The 10,944-nt window shown below is 44.2% G+C and overlaps 2 protein-coding genes across 5 annotated transcripts; one reads left to right on the top strand and one right to left on the bottom strand.

The window, feature by feature from the left end:
• Nucleotides 1–416: 416 nt before the first annotated feature.
• On the bottom strand, nt 417–10,191 carry Topors (TOP1 binding arginine/serine rich protein). 4 transcript variants are annotated; one of them, XM_029555020.1, is made up of 4 exons: nt 9,995–10,191; nt 8,986–9,123; nt 8,704–8,898; nt 417–3,964 (listed from the first exon to the last, which is right to left on the bottom strand). In XM_029555020.1, the coding sequence occupies exons 1-4, from the start codon at nt 9,995–9,997 to the stop codon at nt 1,031–1,033; spliced, it is 3,270 nt and encodes a 1,089-aa protein (XP_029410880.1). In that variant the 5' UTR covers nt 9,998–10,191; the 3' UTR covers nt 417–1,030. The 4 variants fall into 4 exon arrangements, with proteins under 4 accessions (XP_029410880.1, XP_029410883.1, XP_029410882.1 ...); XM_029555023.1 differs by lacking the exon at nt 8,986–9,123 and having other exon boundaries at nt 9,995–10,190; XM_029555022.1 differs by lacking the exons at nt 8,986–9,123; nt 9,995–10,191 and adding an exon at nt 9,676–9,836.
• Smim27 (small integral membrane protein 27) lies at nt 9,905–10,581 on the top strand. The gene is made up of 2 exons (XM_029555024.1): nt 9,905–10,040; nt 10,369–10,581. The coding sequence occupies exons 1-2, from the start codon at nt 9,996–9,998 to the stop codon at nt 10,489–10,491; spliced, it is 168 nt and encodes a 55-aa protein (XP_029410884.1). The 5' UTR covers nt 9,905–9,995; the 3' UTR covers nt 10,492–10,581.
• Nucleotides 10,582–10,944: the final 363 nt, after the last annotated feature.

Below are 10,944 nucleotides of genomic sequence, written 5' to 3'. Positions count from 1 at the left end.
TTTCTGCTCTGCTCTCCCTAACCCTAACACAGACCGACATAGACATAGACCCTCAACTTCTGCTTGAAGTGTGGTAAGTGACCACAGAGGAGTAGGCAAAACAAACCCTGAATTAGGTTTAGGTCACTGGTAATCTTCTAGCAGGCTCATAGAGCCATTTTATCTTCTCTGAAACAAGATAAACACAGCTGCTTTAAGAGAATTGTCAAATTCAAGTCTGGCCAGGTCTTCTTGTGTTTTCAGTAAGTCAAACACTCCAGAGTCACATTTTCCTGAAGAAAGCAAGTAAGACACTCCTCAAAATCAGTTAAAGAACTGAACCAACTACTGAAAGAGAGATCTGTAAATGCTCATCACCTATTTCAAGATCTTGACTCTAGTAAAACTTTTCCTAAAAGAAAGCAACACTGCACAGGAAAATGTCTGAATACTTGTTTTAAAGTGTTACTGTTTTATTTTGTCTTTTGTTGAATACACATCTGTTTGGCTGGCAGTCCAGATAAACAAGTGTATAAAGAAAATACTAAATTTTTCTTTTGGCAGAAGATAAACCTGTGCAGATTAAAATGCCTTAGTTTAGCACAAGAAATTGTTCTGAATCATACAAATCTCTTAAGAAAAAATAACTGTCCAAAAGCATTCTCGTAGCTTATAACACATTTCCAGAATTACTCTCAAAAAAAAAAAATTAAAAAATACTCACTGACTACCATAAAAATATGTCAATACCATATGGCTTTATGAAATAACTTCTAAATTTTGGATTTTTATTTAAAAAAGGATCCCGTGTTTTAAATAAACTACTAGCAACATTTTCTTCACTTAAAAGTGCGTATCTCTGAGGATGGGACATACATAACTTTTTGAACAAATAATGAACTTTACAAATTAACACACAAAACCACTTAAAAGTATTTTTAAAAGTTTTTCCAGCAACAGTTATCAAATAGATTGTAGTAGATGATGTCCCCTCTCTCCACCTCTTTTCTTTCTGTACCATCTGAATTATCATTGAGATGCTTTGGCAGTTTTAAGACATGTCAGAACCTCTACCAAGACACACGGGCAATGATGTCTGTGGAGACGGCAACTGTCTTGATGGCTCACTTTGAACAGGTATGTTACTGGACTGGTTCTCCAGATCAGAGGCAAAGGTACTTTCTTCTCTTACATCAAGAATGTGTTCCACTGAGACTGCCGGTGGCAGACTGTCACACACAGTTCGGCTGGCATTGTTCAAGTCATTAGTAAGTGCAGTAACGTCACATTCCCTGTCCAGGACACCAGGTTCATCTTCTATTGTAACAACATCTTTAGTTTCAAATGGTTCCAAGGAAGGAATGGAAGTCTCCTTGTGCACAGGGTGTTGAAGATCACTACTGGTACATTCCACATCTGCCTTTACTTCAGAGTCCTTATCGCTATCACTGTCAATGGTTATAACAACTGGGGAACGAGAAGTGTTATCTCCATGGTGTTTCTTATGCTTCTTCTTATGTTTCTTCTTTTTCTTTTTATGATGTTTAGTTGTGTCTGTAGCTTTTCCTTCATAAACTATCTCCACACTTAGGCTCCGAGTCCTCCTTTTCCTCTTCTTGCGTTTTGTCTCTCTGTCTGATGATCGGCTATCTGAAAAGCTGTCACTCTCATTTTTATAGCTTCCATCTAATTTTGATGATTTTTGGTAATGACTATCCTTTACTTTCGAGGCACACTCCCGTGACGGTTGAGCCCCTTCATTAGTACCCTCCAGATGCCGGGTTTTGTACTTCCGTTTCCCTCCAGGCTTTTCATTTCTCGGCCGGTCAGGCCCAGCAGATGCAGTCCTTGATCTGTTACTGGACAGGCTCCTTGATCTATGTCTTTCATAATAGTAGTATTTTTCACTATGATTCTTTTTCCTAGCATTTGTTCTCTCAGAAAAGGACTGAATTCTAAATTCTGGACTGGAAGATTGTCTAGAATAATGGGCTCTTGAGAGAGTCCTCCTCCTATAGGAGGATTCATAGCCATCCCTGTCCTTGTTTCTACTATAGTAAGTATACTCCCATTTGTATCTGCTTCCATAATTATTTCTTAAATAATAACGGTCTCTGTTTCTGCTTCGTGATCGTCTTCTGCCATGATCACTGCTACGAGACCTTGATCTACTTGTGCTTCCACTGCTCAGAGACAGAGTCTGGCTTCTTCTCGACCAGCTGCTGTCTCTGGTTCTTGATCTCTTTTTGTCTCTTCTCGCTCTCAGTCTGCTATTACTCTCCCTGCTTCTGGACCGTTTATTCTTCATCCTTTTCTTCCCATGATGCTTCCTATGGTTCCGTTGATCATGCCCACTTCTACTCTGAGAACGTGAATCTGAACTTCTAGATCTTCCGCCCTTTCTGTGTCTACGATTGTACGGGGAGTATGCTCTGTCTCCTCTCACAGATGAGCTCAGGTCTCTGGGAGATGACAACAATGTAGATGTAGAGTGTTTCTCTTTCTTTGATTTGATTCTTGTACCAGAATCACAACGGTCTTTACTCATTTGCTCATCCTTTCCAAGGACAGAACGTGGAGATGAATACCTACTAACATCACTATCTCCAGAACTGTAAGACTGTTCTTGTTCCCGTGTCTTCACTGTCTCCACTTTCTCATAAGAGCCCAACTCCTCAGAATCAGAGGACAGTTCAACAAGTTCTGGGGTCCTTTCAGCTAGAGGTTTGACAAAGCCAACAATGACACAATTATCTGATGATGAATCGCTATCATTATTTAAGTCTTCATTGGTCTGTACTCCTTGTATCTGAGATGTGGCTCCTTCAGTGACAAGATCTTCATCTGAACTGTCTGAAGAATTTAAAAGGGAAGACACGGAAACATGCACCTGCTCTGAAGTTGAGTAAGATGGTCCAGGAGTTTCATCGTCCCATGGTGCCTGCCTAACAGTGGCCGCGCTAATATCCAGCTCTTGGGTCTCAGTCTCATCTGGTGATATTGTTATGACGGATGAATCAGAATGACTGCCTTCTTCATAGGAAGGTGGAGGGCAATCATAATTAGCATGCTGGTCAAAAGCTGCCATGTTAAAAGGAGATCGAGCAAAACTAATAAATTCATGTATAAAATGCTCAGTTCGATTAAGCAAAAATGGTCTTAAGTCAGACACAAAGGCCTGACTCTCCAAATCATAGCGGGTAACATTACTCATGATGATGTGTTGGACGATATTGACTAAAGATCCATGAGCTCCAAAAAGAACTGTGAGTTCACGTTTTAACCAAGGGACTAGTCTGTGAAGGCAAGCTGGATTTCTACGAAAAAACTCGGCTGAAATATCCCTGTAGCGGCCACCATCTTCAATACTCCTAACTCGAGCACCAGCACGATAAAGAGTTCGTCTAAAGTTAATAATATCTTGCTCTTGAATTTTCCGTAAAGATCGTTCATCTGCAGTAGCTGGCCTCCTTAATGCAATTTGTCTCATAAACTGAGGAATTTCAGCATCTCTGGGTCTTCCTGGAAGGCCTAAGCCTTCAAACAGCACTCCACTATCTGGTGGGGTAGTTGTTCTTCTATGCACAGTGCTACCAGGTGAGTAAACAGAAGAGTTTCGTTCTCTGGTCATAGTTGTACGGTAGCGAAACCGTCGAACCTCAGGAGTGGTAAAAGAACCATTATATGAAGGCCTTAGGACATATTCCTTGAAGTCATCTTCAGCCCTCACGGAATGGAAAATAGAATCAAAAGGCTGTTTACACAATGGACATTCAGCTTTGTTTTTCGACCACTCTTGTACACAGCGAAAACAGAACTTATGTAGGCAGCGATCTAAGTAAGACACATTGTCAAATCTATCCAAGCATATAGGACACTTAGAATCAGGAGATGCATCAGCTGGTACTGTCTGCTGCAGTTTGCTAGTGCCAGCTTTAGGTGAAAAGTTGTCCACTTTAAAATCCTTTGCAGCTGAAGCCATTATCTGTAAAAGGGGGAAAAAATGTATCAGTAACCTGATAAAAGAATAAATACACGAATTAAAAAAAATACTTTATAGAGACTTTGGAACATACTTCAGCGAACATACTTGAATAACCATATATAAAAAAGGCAGTATAATCATATAAAGCTTAAAAGCACACACTCTAAGATCTGATTTCCTAAGACTAATTCCAGCTCCACTGTGTTACTATCTGTGCCTTAATTTCACCTGCAGGTCAGTGAATAGAATCTGCCTTCCAGAGATTTTAAGGATTAGTAAAAAGTCATGAGAAAAGGCACCCAGTACACAGTAAGCCCCCAAATATTATATAACATCTTATTTTTTAAAAGCATTAGAAAAGTATTTGACAAACACAAAAGCACAGAAGAAAACAAGTATCTGTGTCTCCCCTCAGATTTAACAAGTAATGTTTTTAGTGAATCAGCTATTCTAGATGCCTTAAAAGGACCAATTCTTCCTTTCCCAGACCTTTGTACCCTCAATTAAAGTTATCTAATGTATGGTTTTGTATTTTTCATATATACATGCCTCTAACACTATGACTTACTTTATGTATGATATACAGTGTATCCATTTTTCTAAAACACCTTTTGTGAAGTAAGTTACAGATGAGAAAGTTTACTTGTTTAAACTAATTATACAGTTTTTAGTAAAAGAGTCACTGAAAAGGAATTAATTTATGGCCAGCCAGGGCTGCATACTCCAGTGGAAGCACTACACCGCTACTTACTACTGCACTGTGATTTCCATCCTCTCTCAGTATTTAAGCCTTCTCTAATTTCTGCTGTTATATTTGTTTTGACAGGGTCTCACTATGTAGCGCAGACTGGCCTCCAAATCTCTCAACAATTCTGCTGCCTCTACTCCCAAGTGCTGAAATTACAGGTGAGGGCCAACAGGTCCAACCCTCCTTATTCTTTTCTTTTTAATTCCCAAACCAAAGAACAAAGTATCTTAAAATTCTGTTTTCTGTCTCTGTCTTTTCCAAAGGATTGCCTGCTTAGTCACAGCATTAGTGGCTTGAAAAGTGGAAACTGAAACTTGTTATCTTCCTCCACCAGAGTCACTAAAATGTTACGGAGCAGTTTTGTTTTCTTTAAATTTCTTAGTTTACATCAGTTCACAATTTAACAGGTCTTGGAATTTAAAATATGCAATACTAACAGCTTTTTCCCCAATAGTTATTTATCTAAAACTTGTAGGATCATAGACTGTATATTGGGGAGGGGCAGGGCGGGGAATCAGAGAAAAGAAATGGGAACAAGTAATAAAGAAGCTAAAAAGGTTATCAGACGGCATGGATTTAAGGCCAGGTCTCAACTAAAATAAGCTCTGTAAACCAAAGAAATCTGTATTAACTTGAGTTTGGTTGGCCCCTCTGTATAATGGATTATTGAAGTGTAGAAAAGGAGACTGGTAAACTTCAAGATAATGCATTGTATTTCTTTGGAATGCAGAATTTTAGTGTCCACTAACATCCAATTCACAAAAAAAATTCCAAAAAAACACCCAACAGAATTCATTAAAGGAAATTACTAGATGATAAACTTCAAATTCAAAACAAAGTTTCAATAAAGCATGCCTTTAAAAAGTGATTTTCAAAGTCTTTTCTTTCTTAGAGAAGCCTAGTAATCACTTTGACAGCAGAAGGCTTAAGACTGGAGCAACAATAAGCAAAGACCAAGTTACTAGAGATTTCTCTTATATTACCACACAAGAATATGGTACTAATTAGAAACATAAGTAGCAATGCAATGACATACTTAAGGATTGCCTGCTCAGTCACAGCATTAGTGTTTTAAAAGTGGAAACTGAAATGTCCGCCAACTGATGGACTAGTAGGTGGTTTGTCTGGTACTAGAAACATGGTTAAAATCCATTAGAAGTTCCAGGCCCAAGGGGGGGGGGCCAACTGATGGACTAGTAGGTGGTTTGTCTGGTACTAGAAACATGGTTAAAACCCATTGCTGAAGAAGTTCCAGGCCCAAGGCGGGGGCCGCCTACTGATGCTTTGCTAAATGGTCATGTTGTCAAATGGCCTTGGAAATACTTATGTTTGTATCCATAGATGTGTGCTGCTCTCAACCTCGGTGAGAAGCTTCTTTTTGCAGTGGACAGAGGTTAATACAGGGATTTGTAACTACAGGGGAAGAAACTGAGTGCTCAACCACAGATAGGACATCTCTATCAAGGTTCAGGGAAAGCACAGGAGAAAACATGAAAGAGGAGGTGGAACAATGTAAGAGCCGGAGGACGCAATGGAGTGCTATGAAGTGCTGTCCACTGGGGAAAGAGTCCCTTTCCTTTGGGGGGTGCCTATTGGTAGGCTGTTCATGCCCAGTGATCACGCCATGCCCACAGGCATATAAGCAGCGCTAATTGGACTCAGTGAATTATTTTAAAACAATGTGATTTATACATAAAATTATTGGAGAATAAAAGTAATGAGGTACTGATGTTATAACATGGATGAACCTTACAATAAATGACAAAAAAATACAAAAGACCACATACTGTATAATATCATTCATATAAAGTATCTAGAATTTTCACATCTATAGATGGTAATATTTGTGCTGGTAAGATTTCTTCCTGGGATAATGAAAATGTCCCACATTAAATTAGGTGATGGTTATACAACTTGATAAATACACACACAGAAAAAATATACTTCAAGCAGGTGAACTTTATGGATGAAATGTAAACTTAATCTCAACAAAGCTATTTAAAATATACAAATTAAAGCATAAAACTAGGATAACTAGGAAAACAGATTAAGATTGGTGGATTCGAAAGACAAGCTCTCAACTCACGTGACAAAGACAGACCCATTTTAATTTTGTATTCCATGACCTAGAAAAATCTATGTAAATGTTTCTCTACCCTCACATTCTAGGAATTGGGATTACAAATTAATTTCTCCATAAAGAAGACTAATCAATTCTTCTTATCCTACTTGTTAAGCAGACAAATCCAAAATAAACTATCAATTTTAGGATACACTGATTAAAAAAAGAAAAAAAAACTTTCTCCTTTCTCAAATTTTCAAATCTGGCCTAACAAAGATTTTAAAATCCTTTATAATTTCCCCAAATTATGACAATGAACAGTCACACACACGTGGGGGATAAATGGGAGATAAAGAATGAGGGAAGGTGGAGTCTACAGAAAGCCATAAACAAAGTATTTGAAAAACTGAAAACTAAGACTGCCTTTTTATAAAGTCAGACTTCCTTAAAAGAAAAAAGTCCTTTTCTATGGTATTCCTTAAATTATACTGGACACAGAATTCAATCATCTGATTGCACTTTAGTGATGTTAATTCTAATGCAGCACCAATTCACACTGAGCGTCATGGCTTCTTAGCATGGTTTTTCCTGAAAACAAGCTCTGACAAAAATTTTTCTCAAAATTTTAATTTACAGACACACACTCTATTCTCAATTCTAAAATGGTACTTGAAAGAAAAAAACGACTGTGCGAAAAGACATAATGTAAATACAACTTTAGCACTGTGCTTGATGCAAGGTTATGGGAAAGTTTCATTTTTGTAGTTATCACCACCCACAACTCTGATAGGGGCCTGGAGAATAGTGCACAATAATTAATAATTATACTGTATCCAAGAGAAGTGGCTAACAAGCTCCGAAGTAGATAACTGGAAAGACAAATGTTGAAGCAATCTCGTCCTACTCTTTGCCACTGTGAAGACTCACCTAGCTCCCTGAGCGGCAAGTCACAGTACCTACTGACTAGGTCTTAGAAAATTTAATTTCAATTCCAGTAATAAGAATGTTGCTTTGAACCAGGTGCAATGGATCCCTGCGATCCCAGCACACCCAGAGCCGGAGGTCGTTAAGTTCAAAGTCAACCTCTACATAAGGAATTCCAGGCCAGCCTGGGTTACATGAAACCCTGTCCAAAAAAATAAAGGGAAAAAACCCTAAGGATGTGATTGAGAACTATTCCCTAGGAAAGTCATTCATTCTAGATAAACACAACCGATTGTGGCTGACTGTAGGGCTTTGCATTTCGTGTACTAAAATACCAGAACCAACAACCCTCCAAAACAAAACACCCTCACCATCATACGCATTCTAGGCAGCTGTTTCTTGATGTTTCTTAATCTGGAAAATAACCTACCAAAAAAACGTTAGTCCGTTTTCTTTTTAAGTTTCTGTGTGCCTCACCTTAGTACCGGCCCCTGCAGACTCGGAATCAGCAGTCGTGGGGAAAGCTGCACCAACTAGTGATGAAGTCACAGGCCCACAAGCCCAGCCCAGCCTGTAACACTGCACAGACAACTCCATCAGGCTAGAGCTGCAGCCCGCTAGGATCCAAGACAGAGGCAGCTTGTGCGTTACATAACGAAGGCCACCCACATGTCTACACCGGTATACCCATTTCACAGACAGCTGGGGAACCAGGCACCCACCAAGGTCACACTTCGCTCAGCGGCGGTGCCACCAAAGCAGGCTCGCTCGGCGGCTGTTTTCCGCAGAGAGCCAGCTCTTTCCAGTATCCGGCCAAGCTCGCGCCCCGGGGGCGGCGCTATGGAAACGCGGCCCCCACCCGCCCACCCGCGTCACTCCACTCCACTCCACTCCACAGGTGCCTCGGGGGCCGCAGGCCGCATCCAAGGCCCAGGTCGCCGCGGGGCCGCCGGCCGCTCCCGGCCCTCCCGACCCCTGCACCCCATTGTTCCCCGCCGGACTCACCTCAGAGGGCACGGGCCCAGGCCCGGCTGGCCTGCTGGACGGCAGCTCCCGGCGGCCCAGGAAGCTTGGTCGGTGGCGGCAGGAGCCGCGAAGGCGTACCCGACGGCTGCGGCGCCTCCCCTCCTCGGCAGGAGCGGGAGGGGGCGCTTCTCCCTCCTCGCGAGACAGCGGGGACCCCGGCGGCGGCTGCGACCCCTGTGACGGAGAAAGCTCATCACCCAGGGCGGTTTGGAGGCGGGGCGAAGGCCAAGCCCACCCCCGCCCGGCAAGCAAAACACAAACCCGCGCACTGCGCATGCTCCGAGGCCACCCGCGCGGGTGCCCAGCGCGGAGTTCCAGCTGCCATTCCCCCACCGCGGAGTCCAGGTCGGGCGGCGCGACCCCGGAGACGATGTCACCAGTTGTTACTAATCGTTGGGGCTACCCCAGGACAAACACTGAACATTAGCTCCCGCCCGACCGGGAAGCACACTGCCTCCGAGTCCCCTAACCTCAAACTTGTCTTCAGGGTCTGAGATCAGGGAACTCCCGGGAACTGGACCGAGACGGGGACAATCCAAGCGGTGCCCGGGGCCTCGGAGGTCTTCCAGGGTGGGAGACAGGGGTCGAGCCCGTCCCCCAAAGGCCCGCTTTCCCCGTCCTAATCCTGAAATCCACTTTAACCCGGACTGGCTGCGCACAGGGGGCGCGCCCAGGTCCCCGCGCGGCCCGGCTCCCCCGTCATAAGTGCCTTGCCCACTACCAGTACTCGAGGACCGGTCAGTGGACACGCCGACCGGGCCACGGGCCGCGCAAGCAGCAGCAGCAGCGACGGCATTCTCAGCCCAATCCTAGGGGCCTGCGACTCCTTGGCTGTGTGAACCGTGCTGTTCATGCCTGACGCGAGTAAGCGAACGGAACCCCGCTGCAGGCGAGGCTGGCAGGAGGCGCCCGAGTAGTATTTAAATGTCAGCTTTTCAGACTTGAACGTACACGCCATGGCGCACCGCTGCGCGTTAACACTGCGCTGCAACTGACAGCATACGTGAGGGGCGTTCGCCTCTCCGAGCCAAGTCGAAAAGCTATTTGACCCCCAGTAGTCTCCTTTATTTCCATCTCGGGACTGAAAGGCGGGCTAGGCCCGGGTCACGTGACGCGGCCCAACTCTGGGCGGAAGCGAGGTGGACCACACTCCGGGAGGCGCACGGCGCCCCGCCCGGGCTGAAAGATGGCCGCCGCCCCTCAGGCTCCGCCCGCCGGCGAACTCTAAGGCCCGCGCTTTCCCCGTCCCCGCGCGCCGCCTCCGCCTCACCATGAGACCGGTTAGTCGCCGCAGCCTGGACTGGATCTACTGCGCGGTAGGTGCCGGGTGCAGCGGGGCTCCAGCATGCCAGGTGCCCGGGCCAGCCAGCAGAAAGCCCACTGTTGCCTGGGCGCTGGGAACTCTCAGACCCATTCCTAAATTGAGCCCAGTGTTCACGCCCCGCCCTGCCCTCGACTCCGCCTCTTCCTGGAGGACACGCTCTTCCGCCTCTGACGTCAGGGCTGCTGGGCCTAAGCACTAAAAGGCCGGGTTTGTAGTGGCAGTTAAAGCTACCACTCAGCCTGGTAGTTGAGTGCCTGGTAACCAGGCGAGAGCTGGGCAGGCACCGCGCACTCACTGGCCGCGTCGCTTTCCTCTTTTAGCTGCTGCTCGCGATCGTCTTCCTGTCTTGGGGATTTGTCATCTATGCCTCAACTGTGGCTGCACGAAGACAGCTAAAGAAGGAGTTCCCAGACAAAATCTTCGGAATGAACGAACACCTGTAATCTTTCTGCATTTGATTCTCAGCACATAGATCTATTCCTCATACCTCCCCAGCACCTATGTAGACTTAAAGTAAAATTCACAATACAAAATTGCATATAGTCTTATTTTTAAAAACTTTATCTGTATGACTGTATTGTCTGCATGTATGTAAGTCTACCTGTGTTGTGCAGTGCCCTCGAAAATAAGAGGTTGTTAGTTGCCATGTGGGTGCTGGGAACCAAACCCAGGTGCTCTGTAAGAGCAGCCAGTGCTCTTAAATGCTGACACATCTCTCCAGCCCCTCCTATATAGGCTTTTGTAATAAGCATTAACATGCTAATTTTTCAACTAGATTGACAGCCTTTTTTGTATCATATCAGGCCACAGAATGACAAGCTTTCAATCGAGTGCCCAAAACACTTATTCACAATTTTCTCAAAGCTGGAACTGGTGGCACACACCTTTGATTTCCA

This window comes from Nannospalax galili, unplaced genomic scaffold (genome assembly GCF_000622305.1).
Source record: "Nannospalax galili isolate Female #2095 unplaced genomic scaffold, S.galili_v1.0 scaffold1245, whole genome shotgun sequence".
Lineage (NCBI taxonomy): Eukaryota > Metazoa > Chordata > Mammalia > Rodentia > Spalacidae > Nannospalax > Nannospalax galili.
Note: the sequence above shows the minus strand (reverse complement) of the source record. Positions and strands in the feature narration are given on the sequence as shown.

Excerpts from the sequence above, each read along its gene's own strand:
- Topors (XM_029555020.1), bottom strand. Across the intron at positions 8,899-8,985 it reads GGAGCATGCGCAGTGCGCGG|GGGTCGCAGCCGCCGCCGGG; the intron begins GTTTGTGTTTTG and ends TCTCCGTCACAG. Across the intron at positions 3,965-8,703 it reads CTGGGCCCGTGCCCTCTGAG|ATAATGGCTTCAGCTGCAAA; the intron begins GTGAGTCCGGCG and ends CCCCTTTTACAG.
- Smim27 (XM_029555024.1), top strand. The coding sequence starts at position 9,996 with ATGAGACCGGTTAGTCGCCGCAGCCTGGACTGGATCTACTGCGCG. Across the intron at positions 10,041-10,368 it reads TGGACTGGATCTACTGCGCG|CTGCTGCTCGCGATCGTCTT; the intron begins GTAGGTGCCGGG and ends TTCCTCTTTTAG.